The 17,635-nt window shown below is 45.6% G+C and overlaps 1 protein-coding gene across 2 annotated transcripts; it reads right to left on the reverse strand.

The window, feature by feature from the left end:
• Positions 1-1,445: 1,445 nt before the first annotated feature.
• CLDN18 (claudin 18) lies at positions 1,446-17,339 on the reverse strand. Of its 2 annotated transcripts, none has more exons than XM_009482556.1 (5): positions 17,120-17,339; positions 4,086-4,250; positions 2,721-2,826; positions 2,245-2,355; positions 1,446-1,623 (listed from the first exon to the last, which is right to left on the reverse strand). In XM_009482556.1, exons 1-5 carry the CDS (start codon positions 17,337-17,339, stop codon positions 1,446-1,448), a joined length of 780 nt encoding a protein of 259 aa, XP_009480831.1. The 2 variants fall into 2 exon arrangements, with proteins under 2 accessions (XP_009480831.1, XP_009480830.1); XM_009482555.1 differs by lacking the exon at positions 17,120-17,339 and adding an exon at positions 8,623-8,842.
• Between the last annotated feature and the right edge of the window lie 296 nt (positions 17,340-17,635).

Below are 17,635 nucleotides of genomic sequence, written 5' to 3' on the forward strand. Positions count from 1 at the left end.
CTCCAGAACATGAAACCACTCAAAGGAGTATCAGCATTTCACTAAAATTTTTTTTCCAGTGAACTTCTGCAGAGAACTTACAATCATTACAAGTGGGGCTAAAACCTATTGCAGGTATCTATCAAAATGGCTATTTTGGAGGTTTTGGACCCCTTTTTTCTCTCTAACTTATCCCCCAGTACCCTTTGCTCTGCTCATAGGCACTTTCCATATCTTCACTAGGATGTGCTCTGGAGCCAGGTGGGAGGATTTGCTAATGGCACACAGCTCTCCCCTCCCACATAAGCTCTTGTGTCTCTCCTCTGACCCCTTAGAATAAACTTCCTCTCTGATGGATTGGCTAGAAGAGGTAATGTGCCACTAAGGAGTTAATCTTCACATCACTGGGGGAAGAATTAACACAAGAGAGTCCTAATGTCAGTACGGAGTTACACATCTAATGCTCCCTGGGATTTCTGCTCCAAATGTAACTCTAATTAATTCTAAATGAGAAATTCATATGGCTTCATTAAAGATGACATCTGCAGGAACACCAGTCACACACAGAGGTTTTCAGCTATTACAGCAGATATCTAGCATAGGAATAGCAATGGATTATACATATTCCCTGGAGACATCAGAAGAAATAAATACACTTTGGTATCACGGGTTATAGCAAAAGTCTAAGTAACATAAATCAGATTAAACATCACAGCAGATCAGCATCGTAGTACAACCAGCAAAGCAAAGGTGTGTATGAGTAGAAACAGTCACCAATGAGGAAAATGCCATTACTATCGGGTTTGTATGGATTTGCCACAGCTAAAGGGACACAACTGAATTTACTTAAAATACATGGTAAAATAATATAGGAGACTACTAGATTATAATTTTTGCTTTTCAACCTGCTCCAAAAAAAAATAGGGTGTCAAAACCAGATCAAGATACACTACCATTTCAGCAAAACTCTGTTTTTTCTGATGAACAGAGGACACCAAGGTCACTGCATACTGTTCAGCTCTCCAAACTCTGAGAAAGTAGGTGATGACATTGCCTAATTGCATGAAAGCCTGCTCAAAAGGTAGAAGGTGGTGGGGTAGCATCCCTTTTACATGTGGGCTATTATTAAATGCAAATTTTAACCTATTAGAAGAATTAGAAAAGGGCACAAGGCACAACCCTGGTCCTGGATATCAGAGTTTATATATAAAGTATAAGCAAACAGTTCTGCTCTGAGAGCATAAAAAGACATTGTTTTTGTTATAGACCTCCTCTCATGGTAGGCATACTAGCAGGCAGTTGAATAAAACCAATGTTCATAACAAGCTAGGATACAACCTCAGAGTAGGGGAAACACAATAGAAAACACAATGCTATTTACAGACTGCCTTGTTTGCGTATACTTTTTGCTTCTGAAGTGAAAAATATTTTATAAAAGATAGTGCATCTCAAGCCCAGAAAGTCTACTAGACATAGTCATATTTTGAAGGGTACGAGCGTCTTCCATCCTCACTTCGAGCAGCTTCTTCATACCCTGCACTCTTCTTAGCCTTCGTTTCAGGTTCGTACCCTGAACCAACCTTATATGGCCCCGTTCTGTAGGAGATATTCCGTCCTGATGCGTTGTAGGACACCGCTTTGTAACTGAAAGAGGCAGGAAAGATGGTATCAGCCACTGGGGGCTCTGTGACTACCCAACGTTGCAGCCAGTGTTCCTGTTCGCTGTTGGATTTCAGGCAACTTCATACTGCATGATCACTTGGAGCCACTCAATGAGCTCCAAGCCAACCCTCCATGGGCAAGCTGCAAGTCTCTTTCATGTTTTTCATAAACCTGTATTTTCTTTCCCATGAGTAAATCCTTGGTTGAGTGAAGGGCCCACCTACAATAACCAGCTACATAGGCTTACAAAGCCCTACCTGATATAAATCATAGCTCAGCTGATGCAATCTATACCTGCTAATAATCTGCTATGCAATATGCAATTAAAGCTGCAATTAATGGACCTGACTTAGCCAGCACATTGCAAATTTTAGACTGTAAGTTTGATCTCTCCTGCCCTCTCTATTTGTTTGCAAGTCATGTAGTCAGAGAAGGGAAATGGTCACTTTTGACCCATGATACAGGGCAAACATGTATCATTATGATAACTCTTGCAACAGGGGTATTACATACAGACTTGTCCTGTGGTGAGCTGGCTTTATGCTATCCTGACACCCAGGGCTTCATGCAATACCTTCCCATGTCTACCACAGGTAGGCTTACCGGGATTCTTCTGGAATCAGCCCTCTGCAAGCAAGGCACATCATGATGCCTCCTACAAGGGCCAGGCCACCTGCCACCCAGCCAACAAAGAGGGCTGAGCCAAAGGTGTACCTACAAAACACAGATACATGGCTGGTTAGTGCTGTGACAGTGGTCCAGTCTGCTGCTTCTGAAACACACTGAACATTGTCATTCTCTCTCGGGCCCTGCAGAAGTTCCCGTGAGAACCATCCCCCCTGCAAGCTCATCTTCAGTGGGCTCTCTGACTCCTCTTGAGCTGTGTAAACAGACACATCCCAGCCAATCTGCTTAGACAAGTTATCTCAATTGCAGATAAGAAAGAGACTCAATAAATCTTCCAAGTCCTGGGACCAGACTAATATGCACCCAGAGTTTGCCTTTCCTTCAGCTGCAGCACATCCTGGCCCCGAGGGAGATCTGCACTGTGGAGCACCCCAAGCCAGACAATCACCTACCTGTTCTGGACGTTCTGCATTCCCTGGTACATGTTGGCTGTGGACATCCAGAAGTTTGTGACCAGCATGTTGGCAAACACAGACACTCCAGTGATGGCACACAGGCCTGAGATCAGACAGAAAGGTGGACTGAGACCCACATAGTAATTATGGACTACAGCTTTTCTGGGTGCCCCAAGTCTATTTATCCTCACTATACCCACCAAGACCTCTGAGTCTTTCCTGAAACCCAATTACTTGCAGCACTGGGGCAGGACTGAGCAATCAGTGGTGCTTCTGCCTCAGGTCCCCATATAGCCATCACTATCATGGTACTTCAGTGTCATAGTCTTTAACACTTCTGTCCTGAAAGCAGCCCTTATTTTAGGAAGAAACACGACCCCCACCTCACAGAGCTGTGACCAAGGGCCAGGTCCACCATGGCACGTGGGTACCCAACTCCTTGGCTAGCTCAGACTAAGGACCTTGTTTTGAAATGGGTGAACTCAACCAAGGGAAGTCCCATCCCAAGAGTCAGCCACATCACCATTTTAGACACCCTCTCTTTGGGAATGCATGGTGGGTTTTTCTAATATCCTCATTGGCCAAATTCTTAACCCACTGAGTCAGATCAATAAAATAATAGATTTTAAGTGCAAAATTAAAGCTGTGTTGCAGAAGGTGGTTTCCTCTGTCCCTCTTGTACTTATTGTACATCTTTAAGTTGTGTTGTATGTCTCATATATCCAAGCAAAAGTACATGCTTTTAAATGGTAAGGATATTAAACAGGGACATTCTCCTTCTCTTCATTAGGATATGGATTTGATTTGATTTGATTTGATTTGATTACTCATCTGCAATAAAGTGTGGGAAAACCTGTAAGTGATGTTCTTCAGCATCTGCGATTTTGAGGTAGCTGGGCAACACTAGGCATTCCTGCAGCCTCCCTGATAACCCAAGGTATTAAAAAATTACAAGCTAGGCTACCACAACCCTGAGAGTCTTCATAAAATTATTATGTATAAAGCCTAAGACTCTTCATAAAATTATGTATAAATAAAGGATATAATAGTACATAACAACAATACACATATAACAAATTAAGAGACTTAATTTCTTTTTATCTGTGGGCTGTTTTTTCAGCCTTCCATGTTCTGTCCCCTACAAACTTCTGTTTTTCTTTTACTAAGCAGAGGTAGAAACTACTTGTCCCCAGAAGCGCAGGTGGGAAGACAAATGCCAATAAGTTCATGAAAGCAGCAGCACTTTGGGTTGCTTCAGAGCATCTGCTACCTATGACCAGAAGTACATGAAGACTTGCCCAGTCCTCAATTTCAAGGAACTGCAATGCCTTGCACATGAAAGACATGACACCACCCACTTACCAGCAACAATAAACATGATGCCAGAGGTCAGAGTCATGTTGGCTTTTGCAGAATCCTCCATGTTGCCTATACGGATGCATTTCAGAGCAAAAATGCACACAAGGAGGCCAAGGATGCCCAGGACGATACCCACAATCATGAGGGCCCTCACAGCCTGGAACATTGCTGCAAAACAAATTGACAAGAGCCATGCTGAGCAACTGAAATTAGATTTGTCAGAGCCTGGGAGGTTCTTAAAGATTGTTTCTGTCTAAAAATATTAAAGAGGAAACCCCTGAACATATTTTGCAATTCATTTGCTGAAAGCAAAGACTATGCCTTGGAAAACGGGCACTGGATCTACTCTCAGTGTTTTTTTATGGGCCACCTCTTGAAATGTGGCTGTCTTTTTCAACTTCCAAAAGAGTTTGACAGTTTCAACATAATTTTTGTATATGTTCATTGGCACCAGTAACGATTTATTCAGCTGAAATTGAGCTGGTGTACAGCTGGCATAAGCATGAGTTGTTTCATAACTGAAATGTTTGAGAAAGCTTTTTTTTCTCTCTAAGCAGCAAGGAAAATTGACAGCTCCACCCATCTAACCATGGTATTTCCAACTACTGTGTGTCTCAAAGTGAAGGTCTGTATGTTCCTGCTTTACAGTAAAATACATGGCACAGGAGAATAGGAAAATTACCTTGACAAACATTACACATACACCAAAAGAGAGCAACAAAGCTTTGGCAATGACCTCCCCCAGCATATCCTTTCCATAGTTATTTGTAATACCAGTCCTGTATACATCTGTCCACATTCATTAATACAACATGCAAATACCCTAGCCCTGAATTTGTTTAGCAGCCTGCTGTCAAGGTGGGAATGCTTGGTTGGAGGCAGGTTGTGAAGCTGGTGGGTCATGCCCATGGGAGCTGAGTGGTGCTGTCAATCAGATGAAGGTAGCAAAAACCCTCCAGACTCTTCTTGGCCAGAGTAGAAAAGTAGGGGAGAAAGCAAAGGAAAATTTGCACCTTTTAAAATGGAGAAGTGAAGGGAAAAGGCCATGCATTTGAATATCAAGGTGATTTTCTAATAAGGTGGCACATATCCTATCTCCCTTGCAATTCAGTGCTGGCCCCAGACACTTCTCCTCCACGCCTGTACACGTGTCCCTGGCAGAGACAGGAAGGCGGCAGGGCTGGCAGAGAACTGGGAGGGGGTGGACGAAAATATTTCAAGGGCTGTTGTGATTTGGCTGGGAAGAATTGCAGCCTCTCTTGCCCTCCCATGAGCTCTTGCAGCCCTGGGTTTGGCTTTGATGTTCCCTGCACATGACTGTCTGTCTTCAGGGAAGATGACATGGGCTTGTGCCTGACTGGGAGGGGCAGACAACAGTGAAGCCCCAGGGACTTCACTCAGCCTGCCTGTCACCCCTTTTGCTGGGCTGGCCAGGATGGCTATGGTGCCCAAGTATGGCCTGATTGGAGCAGAAGGCACTGGTGCAGGAGAGCAGGGAGTAGACGCTGCTGGTCTTGCACAGGGAGGGAGAAGGGAAATCCTTCTAAACCCTCCCCAGGAGTGCAAGGGTAGGTGCTGGGGTGCCCGTGTGGGTCTCCTTGCTTGTGGGGTACCATGAACCTGAGCAGAACCACACTGGCACCATGATGTACAAGGAAGCCAATGGTCTGCCATCCCACAGGCTGGGAATGCACCACCTTCCCCGTCTGGCAGTCCCACCAGGACTGCTGCTCTTATGACTCAATTTGCCTTTATCAGCTGATAACAAGTGCTAACGAACCTGGGATTTTCAATCTCCCATTCATCAGCCCCCAGGTGTGAGCTCATTAGTTATTATTCATCAGAGAACAAGAAGCTGGCGGATACGCCTTATCAGCCCTCAAAGGTTGTTCGTGCAGCACCTGATGCAAAACAGAAAGCTGCAAAGAGAAGAAAATCACAATACTTATTTGTCTTTACAGACACTCAAGTTTCTTTGCAACTGCTTTTGTTTCAGGGCAGGCAGAAGAGGCTGATACTCCAGGGCAGCATAAGACACTACGGATCATGATGGAAGGTCCTTGTCCCCAAGACAATCCTTTGTTCCTGGGATGCTCCCTACAGACCTTATGGTTCCTAGGTGCCATCACTGTGGTGGTCTCAACCCTTCCAGAACTGACCCTAAGCTAAGACCTCACAGGGATATTGTGGGTTCCCAGGAGAGATGTTCCCAGTGCTTTGGGTGCCTATGGACGGACACAACAGGCGAGCCAAGCTGCTTCTGGGTCGTTGCAGTTCTGCTGGAGCACTGAAGTCCAAGTGTGGTGAATCTCCATTGAAAAGGAGCGATCTGCAGCTGTTGGAAAGGGGAGAGAGAGGAAGACAGCAGAACACAACAGAAGAAATGCAAAATAGCCATCAGCAGCAATTCCTCTCTCCATGAGGCTGGCTTCTGCACTGTCTCCACAAAGGGACAGAAGGGAGAAGAAAGTGCTCCCAGGTATGCTGTGGCATGAAGGCCTTTTCACTTGGCTCATGGGACTGAAAGTGAGAGCTGTTTGGAAAGAGAGCACTGCAGTTTCAAGTGAATTTTGCATCCGTCAAAAGTCTTCTGAATAGGAGGTGAATGACCTCCCCTAGAAGGAAGGAGTGGAAGGGCTTAGACAAATGAAATAGGAGACTAGGGGAAAAAAAATTGTATCAAGAGCACTAGGTAGCAAACAGCCCTATAGTTGAAAGTCAAGCACAGAAACTACCTGCCATTTTGCATACACATTTTGCATGAGGTAGGGTAACTTTGCTTCATACCTGCACACCTCATTTCCATACAAAGGGATGGTGTGCACAGAAAATAGTAATAATGCAAGCTTATTCACAAAAATAAATGTCAGTGATCTGAAACCACAGTTTGCATCACTATGTTTTTCAGACATAAGTGAAACTGGAGAGCTGTCTTTTTCCCCAGTGTTGCTGTGAATAGTGAGAGGTGAGTGAAGTAAAACAACTTAAAGTCATCTAAACCAATATCACCTGCATTTCTGTTACTAATACAAAATACAAAGGTGGAAATCTAACTTTATGACTAGTTATGATTAATGGAATATAGGAAGTTTAAGGAAAAGTTAGGGTTTTATGTTAACCAAATTCAAGCAGGGGCATTCCTTCTTTATGTTTTAAGGTACTCATCCACAAAACAGACACATAAAGAGAACAAAACTGACAGAGTATTTCTAAGACACAACAGAAAATGCCTGTGACTGCTTTGCGCATTTTCTTATTGCTATATTACCTAAAAAGAACATAAAAAGTAAAATCTTGATAATGATAAATTGTCATCAAAATGATGGATACCATTGCCTCATTGCTCTTTTAAAACACGATCACCTACACACAGCATTATAAGGATATGTATATATATATTGATCAACATTTGTATGTATAGTTTAATAAATACATTTTTTATTCTTTAAAACAAATGGTCCCATAGGAGAAGTGACTTCAAATATCAGTTTTGCTCTTCCATATGAAAAAGAAGTCACCTAGAAATCCTGAAGCTGGGTACACAGAAACACATTTATTCCATTGCGCCCCTTGGGACAGTCATGGGCTTTTCTCAAAAGCAAATGCTGCAGCCAACACACTGGTCTTCAGCAAAGCACTCTCTCCTGCCTCACAGTAGGGAAGCAAGGTTGGCATCCCTGAGGATACAGGGCTGAGATCCCGCATCATGCTCTCTTCTACACTGATCAATAGATGCAAAAGACCTATGTACAGTAGTGCTTGCTTGTAGCTATTTGCAATTGTGCACCAAGAGTGAAAAATGCTCTCAGGACCGTATTTATTGCTAGCTGGCAGGACACAAGCACGACAGGTCACAGGGAGGCATGGCGAGCCAGGCTGGCTGCTCCCCTCCCATGGGTCCAGCTAGCTCGTGAGCACAGGAAAACCCTCACATGCAGTGCAGTGGGAAAAAGAGCTCTTTTTGTAAAGTAAGCAAGCAAATGAGAAAGTAATACCCCTCTGCAATCTACTTTTGTAACCACTAAAACTCTCCAGGTAACATGAAGTGACTGAGCGCACCTTTCCCCCTCTCGCCCTTCCTACACATGCTGCTCACAGGCAGATTTCTTCAATTCTAGTTTTCTCTTTGGGAAAAAAAAATTCAATTGTTTTCTGTAGAAACCATTATTCTGATAACAATGCAAAATTACATACAGCTCTTTTCCTTGTGTTTTGATTCAAAGGGACAGAATATCTGTGGCTTTAAACATATTCATTCTCCTCACATCAGTGGAGCTGTGCTGATTTATGCTAGCAACAGGGCTGAACCCATGATGCTGATCCAGAGATCACCTACACATGCTCCAACTTGTAACCTCCACTGAGTAAAGGTATTATTTTGGTAACAAATATGCACATATTTTTATGCTTGTACACTGAGTAGCCTGGAAATTTTATTCCACGCAAAGTGCTTTAAGATATCTGCTCCTGCTTTGGATGAAAACTGTGCAGAGCTACAGGAGAGCTCCTGTGTTAAACCTGATGCATCTTTTGCCCCTACCTGGCAGCCCAAGAATGGTGAAATACGGCCGGCACTCTGTAAAGCCAGAGCTCTGCCGCACGCAGCTCCTCCATAGTCCCTGATATTGGAAGACGGCTGTGACCGGGTTGTCATACAAGTCCTGTGTGCTCCACATATCCATGGCAGTGGACACGATGCACCCCGCAACACCCAGCGATGAAACTATGAACCCCATCACCTGGCAGATGGTCGTGGACATGATGTCTCCCCCGAAGAGAGGAGCTGAGACAGCCCTGATGAAGCCGCAGACCTAATGGGAGCACCGAAGTCCTCTTGACTGAGCCACAAGAAATGCAGCAGCTCTTATCAGATGCTTTCCATTGAGCAGTGTGTTTGCTCAAAGTGTTTTTGCAAGATAGTCCAGTTTCACTCTCACTGGGTAGGTTTGTGCTGGCAGGGCCAGAGATATGAGCTTTTGTCCTTTAGAAGTGCTTGTCCTTTCCCAGCTAAGCAGCCATGCTCCATCGAGTGTTGGGCAACCCACTTGGAACATGTGCCGTCCTCCCACTGAAACCCTTTGCTGTCCATCAGGTTTCTCCTGTGTGCTTGGCATGGTGCATATGTGCTGAGAGGGACAGAGGGAAGGATCACATTCCCAGGTGAACTCAACACGTAGCCCAGGTCACCACCTTCCTGTCCCTCTGCTTATGCAAAGGGGGAGAAGATGTGCCATCAGGCCAAGATAGGGACATCTCTACACCTGGGCACCCATACAGGTGTCTGTGCAAGAGGCACAGTGATAGGGATGCCAGTGGTGAGCTCCGTGGGAGGATGGAAGGCCACTGACTCAACCCAGGGAACAAACAGGGACATGAGTGCTGCTTGCAGCCACTTCAAGCATCACCGAGTTTGCCTCAGATGCCGACCATGGTACAAGCCAGAGCACCGAGCCAAGAGCCCCAAGCTGATCAAGCAAAGCTCCTGCAACTCTGTTCTCCTGTCCACATCCCCATCATCTGTCACGTGGCCCCACTGAAACCCATGTGGGGAGAAGGAGAGGGAGGCCACAGGGGCCATTTGGAAAGCGCCTTTTTACAGGTGCTTGTCTACATTAGCTGGGGGGGATGGTCCTGGAAAAAGGGGCGGGGGATATAAAAATTTGGAAAGTAAGTATCTCTTTGCATGGTAGAGAAGTGCTGGCCTCGGGAGAGCAATATAAATTCACCATGCCACTCTGCTGATGGAGTGCAGTGAGTTATAAGGACCTTCCAGACTTCACTCTCATCCATTCTTTCTAATACCCTGCTCTGACTGATTTACTTCAACCCTGACTTAGAAACAAATTCCCACTTTAACCAGTCCTGATACCGCTCTGTGCCACAGGGACCTTCAATACCATCACCTGGTTATGAAGCTGTGTGAAAGCCACCAGGAAGAGAGGAGAGGCTGATTTCTGTGGATGGATGAGTTACAGTGGGGTTATTACATGTTGGCTATTGCTTCTGCCTTCTGGACAATGACTGCCCAGGACTCCCCTTTTGCTTTAGTGGCTGTGCAGCAAGCTGGGGGGACAGCAGAGAGAAATGCTTTTGCACTGGACTCTGCTGTAGCAGCCAGAGCACAATTCACATGTCTAGTGGCCACAAATCACAGCATCAAAGCCCTCCTGGGTCTGGCACAAGATGTCTTTGCTTCCAGCAATGTTATTCACATTTAGTCATATCCACTGACTTTGGCAAGGAAGGGCTAGCTCCCACATATCTAAAGGTCAGAAGTTGCCAGCAAGAATAATAGCATGAACAAAAAACACAGAAGTGAGCCTTCAAGAACCATAGGTGGGAAGAGCTGCTCATCCTCAGTGGGGGAGAGGGCATGCTGACTAACATTCCTCATCTTGGATAATGCTTTGTGATAAACCAGGGCTGGGAAGGACCTCGAAGCCGGGAGGACAATAAGTGCTAAAACAAGTAACGTGGCCAGCTCTCCATCCCATTCCTCACTGCCCCCCAGCCAGAATTGTGTCCCAATCCAGAAAAGTTGGTTGCACTCAAGCCCTGATGCACCTCGGCAGCTCTCCAGGACTCCTCTCCCTCTTCACGCCCCAGGACTTGCAGCGTTCTTGCCATCTAGTGGTAAGAGACCGCATCACTTTTTCCAGGCTAGACCACTTCAAACCATATCCCAGGGACAGATACTCTTCTGGGACATAACCCTATTCCCAAGGGTGGTGCCACCCTGCATCATTAGTGTGCAACAGCTTGCAGGGCTGCACAGAAAAATGGACCCATGGACTGGTCACAGCTAAAAATAACCCCTGGGGAGGAAAAAGAAAAGGAGTGGGGGGAATACAAAGGGCAAACATTTTTTTCCAGATTTCTTTTTTTTTCCCAAAAACCTCTATCACTTTTTAAATTGCCATTTTTGTCAGCTAAACTGGAGATCTGGGTGGTTACATGAATACCAGTGGAGGTGGCCCTCCCATGCACCATGCCTGCATGTTTGCTTTCCCGGGAGGGAAGCCACCACTCCTTCCTCTAACCCTTTCTGCTGGTTTCAGCTGTATGCAGCTGGAGCAGTTCTTCAAGCCAATTGGTTAGAGCATGGTGCTAATAACGCCAAGTTCACAGGTTCAATCCCTGCTTACTGAAGGGGGGTTGGGCTCGATGATCCCTCAAGGTCCCTTCCAACCCAAAGTATTCTATGATTCTATGATTCTCCTCCTCTCCCCCTCCACCATTTCACACCCCCAAGCCCCATTGCTTCCCTCAGCACACCTATTGGAAAGAAGGCCATCCCCTGGATTGCCCCTAATTGTGCCCTGAGCTGGAGTCTGCTGCCCAGGCAGTGCTGCCTCGCTAACCTTTCCTTGGGGGTATAGTTTTCTCCTGTTGATGGGGGATGCCGCTTCTCATCATCCCTCTTACTCAGGGGCTTCGAAACCCCAGAGCAATGGTGGAGCAATCAAAAAATATCATCAACAGTCTCCAGGTATGCAAGAAAGCCTGGGTGAACAAGTCTGTCTTGGATTTTGAGGGCCAGATTGAATCATGACTCTGAAGATGATAAACCAGCACAAAGTTGCATATTCCTCCCTGAAACCTCATGCGTGCTCCACCCAGAAATGGAGCTGAGAAAGCAACTTCAGTAATGAGGGTCATGCTGCAGTCCTTAGCTAAGAGGCAAACACCCAACCATGCTCAGCACTCCAGATATTGTCCTCTTTGAAGGATTACTGTGTTTTTTGGGGGGTTCTATTTGCTCATGCCTAAGAATATTGCCTGTGATGCTATCCAGCCATACCAGCATTAGATGCTTGCCATTTCTCATGCTCTAATTAACATCACGCTTGTAAACACTGGCAACTCAAAGCTCCCACAAGTATCTCCCTCAGTGGTTGGGTGAAGCAAAGTTCTGGAAAAAAACCCACAAACTTGTTTCCATCCCAACCCTTCCCCTAGCCCATTTTCTCTGCCTTTCTGAAATGTTCTTATTTTAAGCTTATTTTTAATGGTTGTTTCTGAGCCACTCATAATAGGGAAAAATATGTTTCCCTTTGCAAAATACTCATCATCCCATTTTCCCAGCACCCAGCCCAATAACAGAAGATCGCCTGGGAGTTTTATCTGAATTGTTGGCTCAGAGCATAACCTGAAAAGTGGTTGGGTGATAGGATAGCTGTAAAGCATGTCTAAGCATCTTTACCACAACCTGATGCTCATCTCCAGCCACCCCTGAGAGAAGTCTACAGCCAGGCATGGTTGAAGGATGGGGATCTCCCTCCAAGCACATGCCTGTTGCTCAGTCTCCAGCAAGGTCGTTGAATACTTGGGCCAGAAGGCTTGCCAGTGATGTAATACTGAGCGGTATCTAAGGAAGGAACACGATGGGGAGACAGCTCTTGTAAAGGCCAAGTTTCCTCACCAAGGAGCGGAGAACGGGGCTCCCACTCTGAGTATTGGGACATCTCCAGCGGTTTACCCTAACTAGGAAAAGGAAGGGTACTTTGTGACCGCTCCCCTCTGCAACCTTTATTTCAGCTCATACGTGCTTTATCTACCCAGGCGTTGACTCTATATTATCTCAAAACTGCTCACTGGGCCCAGTTCAACTCCTGAATGTTATCACCACCTCTCCCATAAAAATCACCTGCAGCTCATGTTTACTTTAAAATTTGCAAATATAGCTCACACCCTGCCAGTCAATTCCAGCTTGTTCAGACCAAAACAAAGCAAACCCACACTTCTCTTTCTGTCCCTCCATTGCTGTGATGACCACAGCCTCCAGGAGTGTGTGGTCCACCAGTCCATAGCATGAGAGGGGTTGACTGGCCTTTCTGAAACTCAGTGGGGAAAGGGTGTCATGGAAGACCCCTGTTCCAGCTCAGACCCACACTACCCCACTGGTCTTCAGGTGGTCCAGAGAGGCCTTCAAGGTCCCTCAGCAGAGTTGGGTGTATGAAGCTGCACCCTTCCCTACATGCCTATGAGCTGTAGCCCAGCACCACATCTCCACAGCCTCTTGCCATTTCCCTTGCCTTGCTTCTCTTCTGGCCCTCAGCCCATATCATTTAGGATTGTTTTTCATGTGTCTCGTGCTTTTCTGGTGTAAAAGCATGAGACAATAGCAAGGATGTGATGCATGTACTTAGCTTCCTGACATCGCCTGCTGGGCTCTCTGCCACCTCTCCCCACTCTGAGTGTCACTGGGATCAGGGTGCCCGAGACCTCTCTAAGGGCCTCACATTAGCTCTTTCCCCATCCCCACACCTCCTTCAGCTCTTGCTGTGAGTGCAAACCCACCGCAGCCTCATGCACACCCTTGGTAGCTTATATCAAGTCTCCAGCCCACCTGGGCCACCTAAACCCTTCTGTGAATGAAACATGGTCTCAAAAGACTTTAAGCAGGTTACAGCTGTTGCCTGCAGAGATTTCAAAATTTGGAGTTGAACTGACTGGGTTAAAGGATTTTAAGTAGCAAGCAGAGCTTGGAAGAGACTTTGCCGTGGCCATCACCAGTGGAGGATCATGACACGGCAATTAGCAGTCCCCATCCTTACAAACTCTGGGCATGAAACAGTTCCAGGGAGCAGAGATGCTGTTTTCTTGGCCAGTGGTCTGCCCTGGTCTCCAAAAGCCCCAGAGCAAGGGTTTTACTAGGGTTACACCACAAAATGTGTTGGTTGTATGAAATAAAACAAAACCTTGTCAGAACATTGATATAGAAGAAAAACATCCAGAGATGCCAACATTAAGACTTCCCAGACATGAATTCTCCTCAGGGGACATCTATGCATCTCTTCTACCCTGCACCAGCAAAACTGAAAGTAGTTGTTTTATGCAAAAGTCTGGACAGTCATGATTACATTCCCATGTGATATTTTTATTCTGACCCCTCTAGCAACGCATACCCTTTTACTAGTTTGAGAAGTTTAATGGGGTGCTCTCAGACTTTCAAAGTTTGCTGCTGGAAAAGCAAAAATATTCTTATTTTTCAAGTCACCAGCCTTCTGTTGCACAGCAGAGAGATGCCTCAGCCTTTCTGAAAGGGTCAAAAGGGGTTTTGACTTGAGAACAAAATTTCCTTTCAAAAATGGCTGAACCAGTCTGGCTGAAGAGGTCTGGAAAAAAGAGACCAAGACAGACAACGGGAAAATTACTGCCCATGTTATTGTAGTTTAGCAAACTTGTAAGCAACTGAAAAATGCTCCTTTTAGCAGAAAGTGCCTTGTGACTTCCACACCAGGTGAAACTACCAACCTTGCCAGAGCTCAGCTATTGCTATTTGTCTATTATTTTTGTGTTCAAATTCAGATCATGTCCTCCAGACCATCACAGTAAGGTCTGCTGACATACCAAAGCAAGCAGCTAAAAATAATAAGAGAAAGCAAAATCAGAACAAACAGGCTTAGTTCTAAAATTACATATTTCACCAGAGACTGACTGTTTATAACCGAGCAGCAAGGGTGAAAGCCATAAACTACCTGTGTTATTTCTCATTTTCATCTATTATCTTGATTTTTCCTCAATCCATTTGAAATTAAAATTCCCAACTAAATTGTAGATAGATGATGGGCAAGACAAGTTTAATCTTTGCTATGGGAGCAAGGGATTGAGAAAAAAAATTCTCGGAAACCAAAACTTCGTTGATGTACTCAGGTCACCTCACTGCTTTGCTAGAGTCCTATTATTTTTATTCACTCCGGCACTATTGTTCCCAATATAAATTGCCATTGTCAGAATAATAAATAGGGGTTTATAATGGAAATGCTGACAAACCATTAACTATGGTATGGCTAGCAAAGGGGGTTTAATGGAGATCAAGGTGCAGCACCGTTAAAGTAAACACTGGGATCATCCGCTTAAATAATATCTTAGCAAATTAATAATTTGATTTTTAGCTCGTTTTTCTCCCCCTCTGGTTGGGACACAGCTGCCCTTTGCTGGCAGTGGGTGGAAAGAAATGCCCGTAGGAGCAGATGAATTCAGGAGATGGAGCCAATCTATAAAGCACAGCAGTGGGGCACTTGTTTTTGCACCAGCTTCTCCAGAGACTGGAAGTGTCAGACAATATATAACAGGAGAAAAAAGAGGGGGGAGAGCAAGGGAGAGACTTCAGAAAAGCAAGCCATGTTCATTAAAAGGAAAGGAAAAAAAAAAATCCACCTCACTTTGTAGGGCAATGCTGATAGCGCTGGTCACAGAAATCATCTTATTGGGACAAAAGCAAATAAATATTCACATACCTACACAACAGCAGGGAAGGCACTGACTCTCCAACACCACTGAGGATGAGGACAGCAACTTTGGGGGGTTCAGGGTCCCACCCAGCTTTACTTTTAAAAGTTGTGCTTTATTCTTTGGACTTTTTTTAATCCCTTTTTGTAGGCGACCACAATAAGCCCAGCAAACACACATGGCAACTCCACTCTAAGATGACCAGTTCAATAGAAACCCTGACATTTAGGATAGGATGCCCATTTATGTCCACAACTGGGAGGGAGCTGCAGAGCTTGCTGGAGGTAGCTGAGGAGGGACAGACTGACCTCCCGCAGCCTGTCTGCTAAATGAATGAAATCCATCCCCCCAACACTGCTGTATTTTCCATTTTAGTGAATTAATACCCACCCTAAAGACACCATTCTGGAGGCTTGGGAATTGCAAAAAAACACTCTAGCTTTTCACTGTAATGCTGAGGTTAGTAATGAAGGTATTTTGAAAGAACAAAAAAAAATCCCAAATCTCAAGTATTCTGGTTTCTTCAAAGATTAAAGTAGTTCCCAGAGCTGAACACTTGAGAAGTTAAATTGCTTCTTCTGTAGAGTTACATTTTCTGTAGTTTTAAGCTTTCAGAGCTGAAGAACTGAGGAAGTTCTGCAGTGTGTGATGAGTGTATGTGTGCATGGGGAGGATTTGCTTTTTACACATCTATTTGTTCCTCATATGGCAATTTTAATCTCTTTATCTATAAGCAATTAGCCTGCTGGAGTCAAGTTTTACCAACCTGTCCTGCCCTTTGCTGCATGCATTTTCTCTTGGTGCAACTGCTTGGCTTTGCTGACTGTGATAGCAGTGTGCAAATACAAGCCCTGCACAGACATCCCTCTTTGGATGTCATCCTACATTCACTTGTACCTGCTACAATGCACAGCTTTTGCTAGGGGCTGCACAACTGGATGCCCAGGCAGGATCAGGCCCTTGTACTTCTAGGAGAATGCATGTCTGCACCCCAGACTCTGTGGGAACAAAGAAGGGCATTCAAAGCCACAGCTTCTGCAAGAGGAAGATGCTCACAGGCATCCTTGGCACCTGCACAGGGATGCTGCAGCACAGCTAATGCCAGTTGGGAATGAGGATACAGAGATGAGTGACATGGAAGTACAGCTGAGGGGATGAAACACCCCTCCTACTGGTGTCTGAAGCCACAGCTGCATTGGGTTATACTGGTTTGATTTGTGCAGAGATAGACTACTTAGGAAAGAAGCAATTTTTGTGCACAATGCTTATTTCTGTGTGTTTTGGAAATGCCATTTTGCAGAAGTTCTGCAATGATTTGCTGATATAATTGGCTCCTTCCCTCCATTCTTCCTGTGCCAAAGCACAGAGGCTAGATGGATATAATAGTCTAAGTGCCTTTTTTTCTCACCGTATTAAGGCAAGAAGGAAATCCAGATAATCCTGTTGTAGCCTAATTGTTTGCACCCCTAGATACTCTGGGCACAACCAGGGCAGGAATGATACCCGTGGAAGAAAAAACTGGAACCAAAGGAGAATTAGGGAGAAATCCAGCCTGGTGTTGTTAGCCCATACAGAAATACAGTGAGCTGAACTGTGACATATCCTCTTAGAAAAGGATCTTCTCTGATGCCAAGAATATTAGTGGTTTCTGTTGGGAAGCCACACACAGCCATGCAGCTGGGGCACTGAAAAAATCACCCATCACCACCACTCACACACAGCTTCTGGCAACATAGGTGGGAGGCAACATGCCCATGGCTCTGCCCTCCCACCTCTCTGCCCTCACCGCCAGCAAGGCCTACCTGGCAGCCCCAGGATGGTGAAGTAACCACGGCATTCCGTGAAACCAGAGCTCTCCCGGACACACGTGCGCCACAGGCCCTGGTAGTTGAACACCGCTGTCACCGGATTATTGTACAGGTCTTGGGTGCTCCACTGGTCCATGCATGTTGACGCAATGATGCCTCCTATTCCTAAAGCGGACACCACGAAGCCCATGGACTGGCATATCGTCACAGACATGGCGCCAAGTGCTTACTAGGCAGGCCCTCCACACACACAAGTCTCCACAAGCCGGGTCTGGTGCAGGGAGCCAGGGCAGAAGGGACTTTTAGCTTGAGGCACAGCCTACGTCACAGACGGGAGTCAGGAGAGGTCTGGTCTGTGCCATACAAACCTACCCTTTCCCTTTATCTGTTTCGGTGAGATAATTTTCCTCACTCGGTACCAAGAGCCGTTTGTTACGCATGGTGTGAACGCCTTGCTCTCTATTTACCTTCTCCCTCCAGGCAGAGGTGCAGCTGGTGCGGGCAGACGGG

Source organism: Pelecanus crispus, chromosome 9 (assembly GCF_030463565.1).
Source record: "Pelecanus crispus isolate bPelCri1 chromosome 9, bPelCri1.pri, whole genome shotgun sequence".
Taxonomy (NCBI): domain Eukaryota; kingdom Metazoa; phylum Chordata; class Aves; order Pelecaniformes; family Pelecanidae; genus Pelecanus; species Pelecanus crispus.

Coding starts and splice junctions, on each gene's coding strand:
- CLDN18 (XM_009482556.1), bottom strand. CDS start 17,339: ATGTCTGTGACGATATGCCAGTCCATGGGCTTCGTGGTGTCCGCTTTA. Junction 4,251..17,119: donor CACCATCCTGGGGCTGCCAG/GTAGGCCTTGCT, acceptor TTTGTTTTGCAG/CAATGTTCCAGGCTGTGAGG. Junction 1,624..2,244: donor CTGATTCCAGAAGAATCCCG/GTAAGCCTACCT, acceptor TGCCTCTTTCAG/TTACAAAGCGGTGTCCTACA.